Source organism: Chrysoperla carnea, chromosome 2 (assembly GCF_905475395.1).
Source record: "Chrysoperla carnea chromosome 2, inChrCarn1.1, whole genome shotgun sequence".
NCBI classification, from domain to species: Eukaryota; Metazoa; Arthropoda; class Insecta; order Neuroptera; family Chrysopidae; genus Chrysoperla; species Chrysoperla carnea.
In genome coordinates, this window is record NC_058338.1 from 23782113 (window position 1) to 23802482 (window position 20370).

Genomic DNA, 20370 nt, shown 5'->3' on the forward strand with positions numbered 1-20370 from the left:
ATTATATGCAATTCCACTCTTTTATTTAAAAATACGTTAACATGTTTCGGGTTTTATCTCATTGTCGAAACTAACTAAGAAATATACAACAGGTGAAATTTGTAATTCTTTTTTGCGTAAAACTATGAATAATCATCCTTACAGCCATCTTACCTAAATATCATTCCTTTATTTTTACCTTTACTTTCTAATTTGGAATAAATTGAACATTATAGTTTATCTGCAGGCTAATAAAACACATCACAATATTTGAGCAGTTTCAATCATTGGTGGCAAATTTGCTGTCTCAAATATAATCAAATATACCTTTATCAATCCTCCAGGATTTTGAGATGCCTCAGATATCAACCTCAATGTGCCAAAATTATAATAGTAGTAATATTATAGTTTGACGACCTTATACCTCGAAAAATAAAAGTTAGAACATCGTCATTTTTTGGATCAAAATTATCATTTTTATGATATTTTGTGTCAATTTTTTCGTGTTTTTTTCTTAGATGTAAGGAAATCGTAAAAATTAAACACAATTTTATTGTAATCTAACTTCGATAAAAATTTCCTTCTGGATTAACTCTTAACGATGAAAACGACTCCGTTGACTAGTTTAGTTTACTGATTTAATATCTCGGAATCAAAAGGAGAGGGGAGTATTTTCCAATATTTTCTAAAGGTACATAACTCACTATGTCGTATTGGATTCTATACATCAAAATAAGTAAAACATGTTCTGTAAGTTTTTTACTATTTCGGCTTAGTTCATCCGTAATGTGATAAGCTCTTCAAACATTTCATAAGCTGTTCAAGTTGTAAGAATTTCATCCTTATATCAAAGGTTGGGAATTCTCTGACAAGTATAAATGAGTAACTAACTTGTAATCATTCTTTCGTAAATAAATAAGATGGGTTAGGCTGGATAGAATTCCCAAATTGCAGCCCCGCAGGATTGGATTAAGGTAATAAAAATTTCATTATATAAATATTTACCATTTCAATATTATATTTATAAAATAATTTACATAAACAAAAATAAGAGTGCTTCTTAGTAGTAGAATTAGCTTATATTATTGCTTAATTAAACAGTGTGATTTCACCAATGTGATAGTTATTCTTTTATGACAATTTTTTAAGTATTATTTTTTTGCTTAATCATCCTACACTTGAATATGGCTTCACATTAAAAATTATTTTAGAGGAGAATTAAGTATGTAAATTTTATTTTCTAGGACAATAAAAAAAAGTTTCAGAAGTATGGTTATCATTAAAAACATACTGTAGACTAATATAATTGCTTTTGGTTACCATTAGAAGTAATCTCTGCAAGTAAATAAATGTAACACATTAGCTCCGAGGCAATTATATAGTTAACAAATAATTGCTTCTCCATCCGCTCGACTTCGTTTTAAAATTAAAATAAGTTAGTTTTAGCTATTGGACCAACAAATTACCTTGTTATAACTATTCAAGTTGGCTCCCTATTATTCGAAATAATTTTATTAGTTGCATTGTAAATAGGATATTTTGTACTTCTAAAGATGCATTTTCAAAATATATCATAAATCAGTGATTAATACTAAAACGATATCAGATCCGCTGTAGATTGTTTTCGTTGATGCCTCCATTCATTTAAGTCAGTAAGTATACGACGGCTGTATGCTGTATGAAGTTCACGAAAGGTAATTTTTGGTGTTAATGAATTTGTTACAGTTGGCGTGCTTTTATTAAATGGATTATGCCGCCTAGGTGGTGGAACTGGAGAAGTTACCGAACCTAAAAAATTAAAAAAAATAAAATAAAATAAGAGCTCTAAGTCCATTTTATAATATAGAGGATTCGGGAAATCGATTTTTTTTATTGTTAATATTTAAATGTGAACTACCTAATTCAGTGATCATTTTAAACTGCATTCATTGAAAATTCCCACAAGGCAGGAGTTCACATTTATTCATAATATCTTTTGGAGGGATTATTTAAACAGATTTAATGTTATATTTAAATACTCTACCTATCGAATTCGATGGTGTAATTTCGGGATATACATCTGTTTCATCTAATTGTCGTTGTAATTCAGAAACCATTACTTTCATATAATCGTAGCTAGCACAAGCCAATGTTTTCATCCATTGTTCCATAGATTCTTGACTTTCAGCGCCCAATACATAACATCGATTATTAGTTCCATGGAAATTAATTTTAAACGCATACTGCTCTGTTTGTTCTTCATCATCTGCCAATTCCACTGTACAACCTTCTAAAATGATAACACCAACTGGTTCTTTGTCACCACGGCGATCGAAATAAAAGAGTAAATTTCCTTTTAAAACAAACCATCGTTTTTGAAATGATTTATTTACTTCACCACGTTTAGTTAACCATCCCTCACGATCAACAGGCGTTGCTGACGTTGCAAACGAGCAAACATTTTTTTCATTAATTTTCATCATTTTTAAAAGGTATGTATTTTGTTTCTATAAAGACATTGATAAATTAAATTCTGGTTAAAATTTGTATGGGGCTGCCTATATACAGTCTGGAACATTTTAATTTATTATGGCTATAATAGTTCGTTTTGTAGTTAAAATAACTTGATTGGGGGGGGGGGGGATTATGTTCTGACATGGACCTAGTTCTTCGGGTTGCTCAAGTTAGATCCTAAAGGGTAAGAGATAAAATAACACTTGAAATTAGAAAGTTGATCCGCATAAAAAGATTGAACATTTTTTATTCAAAATATATTTTCGAAAATGGTTGACTTTTGGAGGAACTGCGATTTAAAACTATGTCATCATTGTATTTAAAGAAAACACGCTAGCTACAGAAAAATACTTTAGCCAAAAGTTGTCAAGGGCAATAGAAGACATTCGCCTGGAATATTGTTAAACAAAGTAAAACAAATAAAATTGAAAGGTACCAATTTTCAACTTTCGGTTTAATTTTCGAGTAATCGACTCTTTTTCTACATTTGAAATTACATACATTGCCATTTTTAATGTTGATTCGGTGTAAATTTGACATGTTCTTATGAACACTAAAAGTGAATGCTGCATTTCATCGGGAAAAAATCAATTCTAATACATTGTAATTTTTTTAGTATGTTGTTCTACTTTTGATGTAACAAAATAGGTACTTTTCCACTTTTAACTATTTTCATTTAAATTTATATGTTGATTGTGTTCACTTACTGACCCACGGGGGTTGGTCATGCCTTTAATAGGGTCGAGTTAGCACGGGTCTGCGAATTTTTTGGCTTTTTAGTTAACCCAACGTATATTGTACGTCTTCCGGTTTTTCAGATTACCATATATAAATTATACTACATAGTAAGTACAACAGACAAAGCATCTATTGTTTGAAACTGACAGCACAATATACAACATTTAAGGAGTAAACTCGAGTCGTGCGTCGGAGCTGACCCTGACAATTTTTTCTCCTAAATCGCCTGTTGGATTAGTTAAAAATTAATGTGCTTGGCCAATGACAGTCAACTGATGGAAGTTGATTGGCTAGCGCCACTGATACTACAATTTGACAGATACTGTGAACAGTATAAATTGTAGACACACGAAAATATCATTGTGCAGTCCGCCACCAAATTAGCAAAGAGTAACATTCATAATAAGAGTAATCACTAGCTAATTCTTACTGATGATGATTACTTGGTATTCGAAAATACGTATTTTAAAAATACCAAAAAACTGATCTAGGAAATTGGGGCAAAAATCGAAATTTATTTCGATATATCCTAGAGTTCTCATTTATTATCTTCGATAATATTTATAATAATAGGTGTTTTTTTACCGATGGGGTTACTTTTGGGCCAAACATCTGGGCGTTGAATTAAATATGATATCAAATTTAATCGAAAATCATTATTAAAAAATTATAGGTTAAAATTTATTTTAACTATTTATATAGTTTAACTGATGACTTTATAAAGTTAAAAGAACATATAAAACAAATGTTTTTGCTGTAAATATATTGTAGATACTTAATAAATTCGAATACATAATAGATTCGAATTTAAATTTGGTGTAAAATTCGTAAATAAAACACTTGAAAGTATCCTCCTTTTCAATTGGATAAATAATTGCTAGTAATAAAATTGTATCAAAACAAATTGTATGAATACCTTTTTTTGATTATTAAATACTTGCTGTCATAATTATTTACAATAAATTCGAATAGTTTTGACTTTTGATTAGCCAAAAAAATATATTAATAATAAATTTATCGTAAATATTTTCACTGAATAATAATAAAAAGAAATTCTAATTAAAGTTTTAAAATGTTGGTAACCATACGAATACACAAATATATTTTTATGGAATGAACTATAACATCTACAACCAATCATATTCATTTGTTCATAGTTCATCTAAGCACGCACGTGCAGCGTCTTGTTGGGAGGTGTGTGGTGTAAAATTGTTTCGGTCTTTTTATCCATCTTTTTTGATTGAATTTGTGGAGTGATTATGGCTTTAGGAACCGACGTAAATGAAGTTGTTAAAACAAAAGTGAAAAATAATGAAGATGTATCAAAAGATGATTCAAGTATTAATAAAGGTTTGTCCTCAATTTTATATATCTAATGCATTCCATGCATTTGAAGTTAGAATTCTAACCTTGTGATGTTACGTAATTTTGTAAATATTTTATAAATCATGTGCATTTAAGAATATGATTTTTTTTTTTAAATTTTACATTTGGTTGATTTCTTTAAACATTTATTTGCATAATAAATTAATAGTTTGTGATTGTCACGTGGTGTCAATCTTCATTCTTTATTTGGAATTTAAAAAAAAATCATCTCGTATTGAAAGTTGTATATCGATTAAAGTTTATCTGGTGTTTTCTAATTATTTTTAATTTAATTTTATTAACGCAATATTAATGTACTATTGTACTTGTAAATATAGTACGATCTTTTAATAGATTTTTATCATTGATTAAATAAATAATCTGAATTAATTTTTTCATAAAATTATTAAGAAATTCAATTCTGTTTTACATAATATTAATTAGAACAATACTTAAGTACAAATTTCACTTATAATCTCATACGCGATTTAATTTCTATAAAAAAAATTAATTTCTTGTTATGCAATTTTACTTGAAATTTCTTAAGATAAATTAAATATATAATTCAGCGTATTTCCGGAGTTCTATAATATTAAGAGACGATTAATGATTTTTCGAATGTCTTGATTGTTATAATTTTTTATAGTTCAATATATTATTGTATCGCATCGACAATATAAAATAATTACCAATAGCAGAGACATCTGTTGTTTTTACGATTTACGACTCAAAATCAAATTTATCTGTCATAATTTGTTTAGCCTTTTTTTTTATAAGAAAGGGATTTTGATTTTGCAGTTAATGAGGGGAGTTTAATATTGATTCAACACGGGAAATATTTTTAACAAACAATTTTAATTTTTAGATCGTTTAGGATTAATTTCTGTTAATGACTTAACCACAGTCATATACCTATTTAACCCAGCAAGTAGTCCAGGGGCGTCGCCAGTCAATGGATCTTTGGAATTTAATCTTCTTCAAAAAATTATTAGAATTGCTTTATCGAAATAGGGAAAATTCATGAAATTTAAATTTGATTCAAATATTTTTCTTCCGTAACTTTAATGGCTGGACATTTCAACTAAACCATTATTTTAGTAATTAATATCTTTTTAATTAGTTAAAATTGATTAATAAAAGTACAAATTTAGTGAGGGTATTTAAAAATTTCTAAAACGGAAATTCAAATTTTTATACGGACGTGACATCAAAGTACGGGCTTGTCAAATTTGTTGACATACTATATGATATTAATTACTTACATTTTATATGGTATTTCATTAAATTATACTATTCTACGGCTTTTTATTAGAAAACATAATAATAACGAGTGTAAATTATGTGTTGTAAATTCATTTTTTTAAAGTGTAAATTATACATTGAACTGTCAAAAATTGACAGATCACGTACTTATACGTTATCAACAGAGAGCGCCAAAAAACTGCGTTTAAATATCTTAAAATTATTCTCTATTTTAAATATTTTTTTACACTTAAATACAGCATTTTTAAACAGTATTTATATTTTTTACTTTTTTACAGTGTAAACAATAAATTAAAAATATAAAACAAATACATAAATATTCCCTATTCTAAAGAATCATCGAAAATCAATTAAGCAAAATGTATCATCTCTAAATCTGTCAAATGAAGTCACATGCGTTTGAAAAGCGCAAAAATTTTGTTGAACTTTTTTAACATTCAGAGTCCTTTAAAATTTTGTACTTATAATTCAGATTTTGTATCTTTCAGGCTGCCCCCATGTAGTCATTTCGTTTCGACGCCCCTGGATTCCGAAACACACCCTGTATAAACGTAGTTGGAAAGTTTAAAAAAAAGTATTAAAATCTTTTAAATTTTATTTAATAAATAAGTATTTGTATTGAGAATTTAAATCGAAAGAAAAAATGAAAATAAGTCAATTCTTAATGGCCAACTTAGAACTTCATCTAAAAAAACATATGTTTCGTTTTATATTCGGGAGTTATTATATATATTTTAGTTTATTTATAGTATCTTAGAAAACATCCATAACAATATATACCAACATAAGATTCTCATAATGTACAATTTTAAACATTTTAAATATGCCCCCCATGTTATAAAAGAATCAATGAATTTACTTCGTACATTTTATCTACAAATTTTTATCTCTTATCAAAAAATAAATATTCAAAAGTTTTTCTTAATGCCTAATGCCCACATTAAACGATAAACTATAAAAAAACGTTAAAATATATTTATAATAAATTTAAACATAAGGAAAATGTTATTTATACTTAACCAGCCAATAGAAATGTTAATTACATATTTGTTTAACTTTAGGTGAAAATGAAAAATTGCTTCACGTATAGAGTACTTTTAAAAGTCGAGAAAAACGCAAAAAAAATTTTGTTTTGTAATTTGATGAAACTTGGTGGATTGGGTAATTTTGATCCAAAAAGTATAAAAATCAGGCTAATTTAATGATAGCATGCAGAGTTTCTGAGATGTCGCAATATTTTGATCGATTTTAATTAATCGAATATAGAGACATTTATCAAAAACACATACATTGAATGTCAAATTTTCATATCGTAAAAATTTTTGCACAAAACATCGTGATTTCACATTTTGCTTTTTGACTTAAAAAAATACTTTACTATTTTCAAATATCACTTTACTATTTTTCTTACGAATCTACAATGATTGGACCTAAGCAATTATCTCAAATGTTGGCACGTTTAAAATCGTTTGACACTCAGTCTATATAACTCTAGAGTCAAACTATATTTACTCTATTATAATTATTACATCAAAAAGAGAATGTGATTATTAAATTTATTTACAGAAATCAATTGATAAGTATATATTTCCATTCACTTCATGGAATTGTACGTACAATAATAACAATATATTAAATATAATAAAGCATGTTTTTGCCAAATGCGTTCACCATTGGAAAACCACTAAAGCTATCAAGACGCCTGTTACTCCTATCAAATTAGATTAAATTTACTGAAGTTTTGGAGGAAATAATGCCACCCATTCCAAATTTAAGCTTGCTTTTTTTACTTGTAGAATACAAATTTTCATTAGCCCAAAAAATTTAAATGGTAACTTAAACAAGTGAAATTTAATAAATTAAAAAACTCGACAAATTTTTCGAGTACGGAACCCTAAACTCGCACTTGAAACATATCTAAGAACACTATCCATTAAATTATCTTTTTCCTTAAAGCCTTCTCCAACCTGAACCGATTTTGTGGATCATGGTCTTGTTTTTAGTTGTTCCGCGTACGGAACCCTAAACTCGCACTTGAAACATAACTAAGAACAATCTCCATTAAATTTCCTTTCAAATCAAAAAAAAAAAAAAAAAAAAATCAAAATCGATTCATGCGTTTAGGCGCATATTTTTGGAAACAAAAAGTTTAAATTATGTAAACAAGAAGTTAATTTTTAATTGCTACCGACTCGAAAATGGGGAAGACACGAAAAAAACTATTCTTTTACTGTAATATGTTCACACTGTTCACAGTATTAAACTTTAATGCGTGGTAGTAAAATTAATTGTTCAACCATGTGGAGTACTCAATTATGTCTTTAATTTGCAACTCATGTAATGATTTTTTTCTGTGACGCGGAGTCAAGGCCAAAAACTGCCCTTGGTTTCAAGGGAAAACGCACAGTAAGTTTGTAATTTGTATAATCCTTGCGCAACGTGAGTAAAAATGTATTTGAAGCTGATTTAATGAAAATATGACCACAAGAGTATCTATAGGGAAAATAACTTCTGTCTCTTAAAAACTTGAAACCTCCAACGAAGTTGCGGGCATCAGCTAGTATATGAATATAATTACAAACGAAAACAGAAAATCGACCTGATTGTGTTATTATTAATTTATTATAAAAACAAGTTTATAATTTATCAAACATAATTTTCACTCACTGAAATGGTCTTCTATGTTTTTCAAAATTGTTTAAAATGTTTGAAAAATAAAATACCATATTCGTTAATTTTGTTTTTCCACCCATAGTTTAAGTTGAAACGATGGCTTACCTTGTATTATTGATTCTTTAAATTCTTTTTAAAATTTTTATTTGAGTAAGACGTCATTTCATTCTTTATCTATAAATAAAATGAACACTTGACAAGAAGCCTATTTACCATTTCAATAATGTTTTTGTTTATCATATTCACCTTTGCTATTTAACCTTTAACGGAAACAAAAACAAATTCATGAATATATTTTAGAAGGGTGTGTGAAGCATGAAATTATTATGTTTTTATATTTACTGATTTTTTTCCATTGTAACTCAAATTTTTTTTTACCATTATTTAATTTAAAAAAAAGAAATGTAAAATGACATTCTAATAAGTTTTTTGTAAATATTATAATTTTCGAGTAACGGAGACTTTCAAGTTTTAATTTTAGAGTATCAGTTAATTTTTCTGAAACTTTAATATGCTACAGTTTTAACACTCCAAGCAAAAGTCTTAATAGGTATGTAATATTCGCTCCTTGGATGAGTTTTATTTAATGGAGTTACGATAGTAACAACACATTACTTTATTAATATAATTTTATGGATGGACATATATGTCTATGGAATAGTCATATTTTAAATAAAACTCATGATTTATTGCAAATTTTATAATAATAACAGCGCTGCGGCTAATTTCCATGCCCCCTCTACCTACTATGAAGACTGAAACTTTGACATAAGCTAAACAAAAGTTTCATACAAGTTTTTTTCACCATAGTTTTCAAAATACTCAGGCTCTTAAGTTCGAACAAAGTGCAGCTTTTCTAACCGGCTAAATAAAAATGGCTTCATTGATTTAAATTCTAAAAACCATAATTTTCAAGTTAAGCATGTGTATGTATATACTTCAGAAATTTCGATAAATCGATTTGGAAATTATCAATTAAGTTTTCAATGACTTGAAGACACACAGAATTTCAAGCCGGTTTGTTAAGCACAACGACCCTTAAAAGATTGGATTATGTAATTATTGAAGAATCTTAGATTTTCAAGTGATTAATGGAAATTGTTATAGGCACCTGCTTAAGATAAAAACTCAGTTAATTCTCTTTACGAGACAAATTCTGGTTCTTTGAAATTTATTCGTTTATTTTTTTCCCTAAAAATTTTTGTAGTTTTTCATTTAATTTTCATTCTTGTTTCTAGATAAGATAAATTCAAATTCTAATGGAAAAGAAGGGAGTACTGAACAAATAAGTAATGAGCATAAGACATTAAATGGATATACAAATGGCACAGAAGACGGTAAGTTGAATAATATTTTTAAGATTGCACGTAAAAAGGTAAAAAAGACCATACCTGAAACTAAAAATTAAAAAGATTCGCACTTAAGACACTTGAGGCAGTCTTAAGCATGGTAGAAAATCCACACATTATATTTAACAATAGAAACTGTTAATGCACGCTAAGTATTTAGTACCGAAACTTTCTATTTTTAATAGAAACGCAAAAGACCGAAGAAAATGTGGTTAATGGAGTATCAGAAGATGGTGAAGATGACAAAAAAGAAGAACAAGAAGTGGTATTTATACAAGATTTGGGATTTACAGTCAAAATAGTCAGTCCAGGAACAGAGCCTTTTGATATACAGGTAAGATCATTTTAATTTGAAATATATTCTATTAACTTGGGAAGATAGATATCGTAATGATAAAACGGAGTTGGTCTAATATTGCGCTTAATTTTTATTTCTTTACAATAAATAATTAAAATAATAAAAAATAATTTTATTATTAGTGTATGGCAAGTTTTTTTATTTGATCTCAAAATTTTTCGAACTTGCGTTCATTCTCAAGAGATTCATTCAATCTAATTTATACAAAATTTGTTTATAATAAATATAACAAAATGATTTCCATGGTTTTCTATAATTTTTTTGACGTGCGTTTACCTTGGAAACTGAAATGAAAATTTAAAGAAAATTATTTGAAATTTAGACTCAAAATAGGAGTTGTACACATCATTTTTATCGTTACACGTTGTTTTTAAATTTTTCCAAATTTCTAAACCTTCTAAAACGTTCATAAGTTTTATTTATTTCTTTTGTTAATTTTATGAAACATTTCATGTAAAAAAATATTTATTTCAGGTATCAAGTATGGAGTTAGTTCAAGAAATTCATCAGCTTTTAATGGATAGAGAAGATACATGTCATCGAACTTGCTTTTCATTACAACTTGATGGAAACACTCTTGATAATTTCGCTGAATTAAAAAATATTGAGGGTCTTAAAGATGGCTCAATAATTAAAGTAATTAATTTTTTTTAAAGCGATTCCAGTGATTATAATAAAAAACTTTTGTAAACACTTAGTTTTATTTTTTATTTTTTAAGAATAATCTAATTTGCCCATAGGGGCACGTTTTTATTACTCTGAGAACTTTTGTATTATATGTCAGATTGTTAAGCGCCAGAAAAATAAATAAGCATTCTTAATTCTTTTAAGATTTCAGTTCTTTAGATTTGTATAATACTTTCGAGTCATAACGCCTCGTAACATATTAAATTATCATTCAATTTTCACTGGGTCCACTCCTTTATACAAATTGAACGGAATCTTTGAAAACTTTATTACATAAGTACTTTTCTTTTAAAGGTGGTTGAAGAACCATATACAATGCGTGAAGCACGTATTCATGTACGACATGTTCGTGACCTTTTAAAGTCTTTAGATCCGACGGATGCATACAATGGTACTGATTGTAATTCACTTGCGTTTTTGAATACGATCACACAAGGTGATATTTTGGAAAAGAAGAAAACACGTCCAGAAAGTGTTGATTGTACACCACCTGATTACATTATACCTGGAAATAAAGATCGACCTTTGTTACCTTTACAACCACAAGCAAAAGATCAAAAAGGTCCTCAATGTATAAAAGTTTTAACAACATCTGGCTGGAATCCACCACCGGGCTATCGAAAAATGCATGGAGATCTCATGTATTTGCATGTAGTGACCTTGGAAGATAAACATTATCACATATCAGCTTGTTCAAGGGGTTTTTATATCAACCAGTAAGTTTTTTTAAATTAATATAACTTATTTTGAATTTTAGTATTTTGATTCTGAATAGTAGTCAAACAGAGAATAATCATCTCTCGGTGGTAGAGGATATTTTTTCCCGATAATTGCATCATCCTAGTTAGATAGAAAAAGACATTCTATTGCATCAACTAGTTTCATCAGCTGGTCTCATTATAATGTAAAGTGATCACATCGGGAAAATCTGAAATTATCACGGAAATGTCAGAGAAGTTTAAGGAAATAACATGGAATTAAATTTTAATTGAATTTTATTGATGTCAAAAATTAAAACAATTTTTTTTTTATAAACCAAAAACAAACAAAAGAAAATTAAGGAAAAGTATGCCAAGAGTTTTAGAGAAAATTTCTGTAGTAACTGGAGGTCTTCTTCAGTTATTTGTTTTTTTACAAGCCTATTTTTATAAATCGAAAATAAGTTAATAAACGTTATAAACACAGTCGATGAAACTCTTCGAAATTATTTTATTCATTAATTCAAAGTAAACAATTCGGTCGGTTGTGTGTTTGAACTTGTTCACCATTACTTTGTCACTGATTCCCTCTGTTTACAACGAGTTTTGATAATTTTTCTTGGAATATCTAGAAATCACTAATTTTGAAATAATATAGACATTTAATCTTATTTACAGATCAACAGCTGAAGAATTTAACCCCAAAGCTGGATCACCCAGTCATTTATGTCATTCTCTAATAGAATTGTTATCACAAATATCACCTGGATTTAAAAGGAATTTTTCTCTTTTACAAAAGAAAAGAACTGCACGACATCCATTTGAAAGGGTAGCAACACCCTATCAATTATATGCTTGGGCTGCACCACTTTCTGAACATACAATTGATGCAATTCGTGCTGAAGACACATTTTCATCAAAACTAGGCTATGAAGAGCATATTCCTGGCCAAACTCGTGATTGGAATGAAGAATTACAAACCACAAGAGAATTGCCTAGACGAAATCTTCCTGAACGTTTACTTCGAGAGCGTGCTATTTTTAAGGTGAGTTTTCAAAATCGTTATTGATTTTTATTTAATATAGGTAAATCTGCGGTACTTTTTGGAAATTTTGAAAGGTTTCTTAACCAATTTTTGTTCTCTATAAATTTTCCACAAGTGTTTGTTAAACGATACATCTAGCTAGTCTTCAGTAGTAGAGTCAAATAGAGCAAAGTGAAAAGTTGTGCTTAAGTTTGTGTATTGTGCAAAATTTATATAACTTATTCTAATCTTCGTATCAAAGACTTTAAAAACCTGTTTCGTTTTAAATATAATCATTGACTTCAGAACATAGATTGGGGGTATATATATTTTATTTAACAAGTAGATGGGGGCTTAACCAAATCACAATCAAAGTATTTTCGCCTAATATGCCCAATGTTTTTGGCAGTGTATGTACACAAAGACAAATGTGAATTCAATTTCCAACTTCGGAAAATTAAACAAATAATGGAATCTAAAATATTCCGGTAAAGTAAACACCGTTTCCAACGACTAAGGGCATATTGACTTTACCTATGTTGACAATTTGACATATAAAACGCGAACTTTAAAAGGCAATATTATAGTTACGGGCAATATGGGAGATGAAAATTCATCATCGAACTTCGTATAAGTTGTCTATAATAATCCATTTACAAAGGAAAAAGTGGTATTAGAGCAATGAAAATAGCCCTTTTACTCCCTAAAAGTAAATCTTTATACATGCAGATACCAACTTAGTATTTAATTTTTTTTAGATTTCCCCAAAACATTTGTTTTAACTTCTGCGTTTTCATTTTGAGAAAATATTTATATTTAATAAAACAAAAAAACAATAATTTATATTATTTTCCTTGTAGGTTCACAGCGATTTCGTTGCAGCTGCAACAAGAGGGGCAGTAGCTGTTATAGATGGAAATGTAATGGCTATAAATCCGGGTGAAGAACCAAAAATGCAAATGTTTATTTGGAATAATATATTTTTTTCATTGGGCTTCGATGTACGTGATCATTACAAAGAATTAGGAGGAGATGCTGCTGCACATGTAGCACCTCGCAATGATTTACAAGGAGTTCGTGTCTATAGTGCTGTTGATCTGGCTGGATTGTACACTTTAGGTACAGTTGTAATTGATTATCGAGGATATCGTGTTACCGCACAATCGATAATACCAGGAATATTAGAACGTGAGCAAGAACAAAGTGTTGTGTATGGTTCGATTGACTTTGGAAAAACCGTTTTAACAAATCCTAAATACTTAGAACTTGTAAGTATTCAAATCGTTTTCAATTGCAACATTTTAGGCCCAGATTTAAGTATCAACCAAGATTTTACACTTTCATAAAGAAAAAACAAACCTAAAAAAGTTATGAAAAATAACTAAAAATTTTTCTGAAAATAAAAGTAATCTGTCCTATGGTGCAGAGATGTATTTGCTGAAAAATACTTCTGAGATAAAGGAATTGGAATTTTCTAGGATCAAAAATTACGTTTAAGAAAATAATTACAATTACCCTTGTTAGCTCTTGTTACTTATACATTGCAATACTCTTTTAGGGATCTTGAAAGTTTCATTTTTTGGATTGTTAAAATGGTGGATTTTTTGGCAAATAAAAATCACCATACGCAAAATTAAGAACGACGTGTGTAATAGATCGATGGGTTTAAATACAAGGTTAGCATTGAGTCTAAACTCTAAAGATATTTAGACATAACACGTTCACTGCGAGAATTTTTTATCGAATTTTTTCTAGTAAATTGGCTTGATTCAATGTTTTATTCTTACCACTAGTAATATTCTATCCCCATTATTAGCACATTCTTTCGTGTAGGAATCCTTCCAAGAAACAGCTCAATCATGATACAACTATGACCTCAGTCGCAGTGAAAGTGTTAATTAACACAGAGCAAAGTCAATTTATTATGAGATGCAATTTTAAGTATGGGAAAATTTTTGTGGGCTCTTCACAATATAGTCTCCAAATATTCCTCATCTTTCCAGAAGTATGATAACCTATTCAACTATATTAAAATCCAGGTATCCTCTACTATTAGACATTTTGTGCCCAAACGATTATTGTGTACCGGCACATTTATAAATGTGGTTGATAGTAGGAAATGCTAAAAAATGGAAGAAGTTAAATCCTAAACTAATAGTCACGCGGGTATTCATATCTATCTCCTTAAATTCTGTTAATTACTACACCATCTAGATGAAAAGTTTCGACAGTAAACAAAAGTTAATGCTATTGCACAAAAATTGAGATAACCAAAATTAAAATTGCCCAAATAATATATTAGTTCTGAAATTCTCTAAAATAACTATATTTTTAAATTTCTTTGACAATAATGAACGAATTTATGTGGTTAAAGATCGATACATTTTTGCATAAATATTGACAAGTCAAATTATTGAAATTAATTTTAATAGCTTCAATTTTATTTTTCAGTTAAATAAAGCTGGACAACAGTTAAAAATATTACCTCATAATGTGTTCAATGATAAAGGAGAATCAGTGGAATTATGTTCAAGTGTTGAATGTAAAGGAATTATAGGAAATGATGGACGCCATTATATTTTGGATTTATTACGTACTTTCCCACCGGATGTTAACTTTTTAAAATGTACGGTAAACATGATAAACAGCTACCACTATTATTTTAATTATTGTAACATTAATTTATTTTATTGTATTCTTATTTTAGTGGAAAATGAAACTTTAAGCAAAGAAGTAACTGCTTTAGGCTTCCCATTAGAACATAAACATAAATTATGTTGTCTTCGTCAAGAATTAATTGATGCATTCGTTGATTCTCGTTACATGATGTTCATAAAATATGCTGCGTTCCACTTGCAACAACTCAGTATAAAAAAACAAGAAGAAAAAAATTCTAAACAAAATAAGACTGAAAAACAAATAACAAATAGCAATATTGAAAAAGAGAATGATATGGAACAAAGTGAATTAGAGGCTGCTGAAGCAAAGAAAATTGTTGAAAGTATTACAGATGGAAATAAACAAGAATGTAAGTTGTTTAATTTTTGTGTCAATGTCTTTCACTTAAACTTCATACTCAAGTGTATGCAGTGTTGACTTATTTTTAAACAAATGTTTTTAATTTTAGTGGAAGAAAGTACAAAGGAAATAGTACGTACGGCTGCATTGGCTGTGGGTTCCTTGAAAGATACCGAATTTGATATACGTTTCAATCCCGATGTATTTTCACCAGGAATTAATCATGATGATTCTACAGGCGCAAGCATTACAAAACAACGTCAATTGGTTAAAGATGCAGCAGACTTTCTACTTACAGTACAAATACCAACATTTGTAAGTGTTATCACAAACTTCTAATTTAGTAAAAAAAATGTTTATCTTTATTATTTTTTTGTTTATTTTAGATTCGTGATTGCCTTGATCATTCATCAGCGCCTATGGATGGTATTACATTATCGGATGCGCTACATAGTCGTGGTATAAATATTCGATATTTGGGCAAAGTAGCGACACTCTTATCAAAAGTCAAACAACTTGAGTATTTGCATAGTATTGCTTGTGGTGAATTATTACTTCGCGCAGTAAAACACATTTTCACACAATACATGCAAAGTACAGAATTATTAAATTTAGCAGCGGCTGTATCACACTTTTTAAATTGCTTTTTATACGCTGGAAGTGTACCTTCTCCTCAATTGGGTGTTGATGAGGTAAGCCAAAAAATGATTTTCTTCAAATAATATAGTTTTGATAATAAATATGCGGTTTAAAAAGTGTCATTATAAAGTTTGCACATTTTCGGAGTGGCGTAATAAAGTTCCACAGAAAGCCATTTTCCTGTATAAACACGCTAACAAACATTAGTAAATTTTTATATATGGATACCGAGGTTTTCAGAATCTCATGTATACCATTATTTTCAACAACTTTTGTTTGATAAATTCTGTCAGACCATAAAATGGACCCAGGCAGACTTAAGATGTTAATATACGCATTTACTCTACTAGATTAGAAAACTATTTACTATTTTTTCAAATTTCCTCTACTAGATTAGAAATAAGTGAAAAACTTCTCTCCGTTATTAATCACCCTTCTTGCTAATAATGTACAATATCTAAAATATTATATTGTTTTTTAGTCTCGAACATCCAAACGACGTAATAAAAGAAAAGGACGTGGGAATGGTACAGTTTCTCAACCAGAAGGAAATGAATGGGCTAGTTTAACACCACGTGGTTTATGGAATCAAATACGTAGTGAATTAAAATCATATTATGATTTTGAATTATCTGGTGATAATATAGACGCAATTGTACAAAATTATTCGTTACAAAAAATATCATTATTACGCTCGTTTTGTGTTAAAACCGGTTTGCAAATTTTATTACGTGAATATAATTTTGAATCGAAAAATCGTGTTACATTTTTTGAAGAAGATATTTTAAATATATTCCCAGTTGTAAAACATATTAATCCACGTGCATCAGATGCATACAATTTTTATACAACTGGTCAAAGTAAAATTCAACAAGGTTATTTAAAAGACGGATATGAATTAATTACAGAAGCACTTAATTTATTAAATAATGTATATGGGGCTATGCATCCAGAAATTGCACAATGTTTACGAATGATTGCTAGGTTAAATTATATTATGGGTGAACATGCCGAGGCCATGGCATACCAACAAAAAGCTGTTTTAATGTCTGAAAGGGTCAATGGTATTGATCATCCGTATACAATCACAGAATATGTAAGTATTTTCTAACACCTTAACTATTATCTTTGTATTTTATTGAGATATGGAGTAGAAATTTGAGTTTAAAACAAATATTAATTTAACTTTAAAATATTCTATTTTAATTTTATACAATTCAACGTGAGAGTTCGAGGCATACAAAGTTTCCTTAAAAGAATACGTATATGAAATAAAATTGTGGGTTGAATAATTATTTTTAAACAACCAGAATATAATACTTGGGCACATTTTAAAATGTGATAATCGCACTTAAAGGATTGGAGTGACAATGCATTATTTTTACAATATTTTTCTTGTAACTTTTAATATATCCGTGGGTACTTTTTTACTGTACTGATTTTGAAACCCTGAAGGGCACATTCAGATCTATTGTTAAAATTTCTTCTGATAATAACTGCTGGTCTAGTAAATTTATTTAGAAATCTAGGTCGAGAAAGAGATAGAGACGAGTGGTAAAGTAGAGAAAATGTACTTTAGACATATAAACGTTTCCGGTAGAGTGTAACTTCTTTATTATAATGACTAGTAGAATAGTTGAGTTGAACCTAATAGCACGGTGGTAGGTTTACAATATTATATTTACGCTTCGTCAGTACCAAAATCTTAAATCTATTGGCTACTCTGCTTAAGGTAAGGTTGAATATTAAGTTATTCAAATGTTATCCATCAAAGATTAAAATGCAAAATAAAGGTCTACTATACTGTTCTGGAGACTCCAGTATAATCGTGTGAAATATTCCCCTATCATGTGTTTGTTAAATAGAGTATAGTAGGCGATAAAGTAATAGGATCAACCTGTGAACATACGGCTATAGTGTATTAAAATTATTCATAAATAAAAAATGGTGTAAAATTTTTTTTTGTTTTAGTCTCACCTGGCCTTATACTGTTTTGCTAATAGTCACGTTAGTTCCGCATTGAAACTTCTATATAGAGCACGTTATTTGGCGTTACTAGTTTGTGGTGAAAATCATCCAGAGATAGCACAACTTGATGTAAGTTTTTTTTTTTTTTTAATAAAATTTATAGAACATGAATCTAAAATTATTTTCTATTTTTAGAGTAACATCAGTTTAATATTACACGCAGTTGGAGAATATGAATTATCTTTACGTTTCTTAGAGAAAGCATTAGCTTTAAATATTAAATATTACGGTGCAAAATCATTAAAAGTAGCAGTTAGTTATCATTTAGTAGCACGAACCCAAAGTTGTATGGGTGATTTTCGTTCAGCACTTAATAATGAAAAAGAAACATACGCCATTTACAAACAACAGGTAAAAAAAATTTGTTTACATAACTTAGTTGTTATTTTTGAAGTTTTTAATGCTAGTGAGAACTTAAAAATCGATATTCAAAGTGAAATTCAGATAAAATAATTGTTGTAGATCTGCATTTAATAAAATAATTAAATGCAGATCTGTAAAAGAGAGCCCGGTTGACAATTTTAATTAATTTTCTCTCTTTTAAAAGTGATTTTATTTTTCAATATAAACATTCAATAACAGATCTTTATATATTTATGTTACTAATAAAAAATTTCCTATTTAGTTGGGTGAAAATCATGAAAAAACTCGTGAATCATCTGAATGTTTACGTCATTTAACGCAACAAGCAGTAGTTTTACAGAAAAAAATGAATGAAATATATACTGGAAAAGCTGGTGCCTCATTACCTCCAATACAAATTCAACCACCATCAATGGGTTCAGTACTCGACATGTTAAATGTTATAAATGGAATTCTTTTTGTACAAATTAGGTATGTAATCTAGCCCTAGGCGATATTACTATGGGTCTTTTTTCTATCGCAAAAATACTGTTATTTTTAAATATTAACGAAAACTAAATTTCGCGACCACTAAATTTTTGAGGCAAAAATTCTGACAGTTTTCTTATAAAACTAAGAAATTAATATTCTTTCTTGATTAGAATAACTTATGTAATTATTTATTTTTAAAATATTCTTATCGCTTTTATTTTTATTTTCAGTCAACAAGACATTGAAAATTTTAAAGCTGAAATAGAAAAACGACAGGCAGCTGAAAAATCACCACTTAAAGAAATTGAAGACAGTACAGAATCCGATAATACAGAAAACACAACAAGTAATCCACCAGGAGCTATAGAAGTGGAACCGATATCTAGTTGAAGTAGAAGCGTATAATATTTTACCATTCATGAATTTTATTTGTAAAACTCAAGTACTGTATAGTGTTATTATTATTATTAATTATTACTGTCCTTGGTTAGTGAATCGTTATTTTTGTGTAAATAGCACAAGTTAGTCGCGCACAGGTGCTAAAATTATTCATGAAAACAAACAATATATAGCCCCTACAATACCTCATTTTAAAAATTATGTATGCTAGTCGATGAAGATTTGTTGCAATATATTTAGATATTTATATTTTATAGCGCAAATATTTAAATAAAATGGCGTTTGTTATATTTTAAAACATATCAACATGTTATGTTGTGTTGTACACTTGCAAGGCTTATATTAAACGAGGCGTCATCATTCACACTGTAAAGCCTTTGATGTACAAAGCCTAAAATTTATTTAGCCAGCCTTAGTATTTAAATAATAAACAAAAACAATTTTTAGTGATATTTTTAAACCAAAAATTGTAACCATTAATTATTAGATTTTGTAAGCATGTGCATCGATTTATTCAAATGAAACATATTTTTTGTTGCATAACATTTTAAATTTAAATCTTTTTTAATAGAAAAAAAATATTCGATGTGTCTTCCATTTTGAACAAAATTGACCAATACATATTATTTTAATAAATTTGGTTTAATTATGGAGACGCGTTTTTAGTTTGCCAAATTTTGTATGAATTCATTTTAATTAAATTTGGCAACAATGAAAATTTATTTTTTGTTATGGTTATTCATTAAACACGTCATATTTAAGGCAATGAAATTTACTTTAAAAAAATTTTATAGTTTAAGTGTGACATCAAAAATTCAATCCTTT

The 20370-nt window shown here is 28.5% G+C and overlaps 2 protein-coding genes across 2 annotated transcripts; one reads left to right on the forward strand and one right to left on the reverse strand.

Annotated features, from left to right (window-relative positions):
* Positions 1-1069: 1069 nt before the first annotated feature.
* Positions 1070-2465, reverse strand: LOC123294052 (sesquipedalian-1). Its single transcript, XM_044875121.1, has 2 exons — positions 2003-2465; positions 1070-1767 (listed from the first exon to the last, which is right to left on the reverse strand). The coding sequence occupies exons 1-2, from the start codon at positions 2439-2441 to the stop codon at positions 1571-1573; spliced, it is 636 nt and encodes a 211-aa protein (XP_044731056.1). The 5' UTR covers positions 2442-2465; the 3' UTR covers positions 1070-1570.
* Positions 2466-4367: 1902 nt separating this feature from the next.
* LOC123294040 (clustered mitochondria protein homolog) lies at positions 4368-20092 on the forward strand. Its single transcript, XM_044875105.1, has 16 exons — positions 4368-4560; positions 9750-9848; positions 10046-10194; positions 10693-10854; positions 11200-11621; positions 12282-12648; positions 13488-13895; positions 15079-15253; positions 15335-15655; positions 15755-15960; positions 16032-16337; positions 16766-17380; positions 18256-18381; positions 18448-18663; positions 18938-19146; positions 19377-20092. Exons 1-16 carry the CDS (start codon positions 4470-4472, stop codon positions 19534-19536), a joined length of 4032 nt encoding a protein of 1343 aa, XP_044731040.1. The 5' UTR covers positions 4368-4469; the 3' UTR covers positions 19537-20092.
* Positions 20093-20370: the final 278 nt, after the last annotated feature.

What these genes read in the sequence shown, in the direction of transcription:
- LOC123294052 (XM_044875121.1), bottom strand. Translation starts at nt 2,441, where the DNA reads ATGATGAAAATTAATGAAAAAAATGTTTGCTCGTTTGCAACGTCAGCA. An exon ending in TACACCATCGAATTCGATAG is followed by an intron (nt 1,768 to 2,002) that starts GTAGAGTATTTA and finishes TTAATTTTTTAG; the next exon opens with GTTCGGTAACTTCTCCAGTT.
- LOC123294040 (XM_044875105.1), top strand. Translation starts at nt 4,470, where the DNA reads ATGGCTTTAGGAACCGACGTAAATGAAGTTGTTAAAACAAAAGTGAAA. An exon ending in GAGAGCGTGCTATTTTTAAG is followed by an intron (nt 12,649 to 13,487) that starts GTGAGTTTTCAA and finishes TTTTCCTTGTAG; the next exon opens with GTTCACAGCGATTTCGTTGC. An exon ending in ATCCTAAATACTTAGAACTT is followed by an intron (nt 13,896 to 15,078) that starts GTAAGTATTCAA and finishes TTTATTTTTCAG; the next exon opens with TTAAATAAAGCTGGACAACA.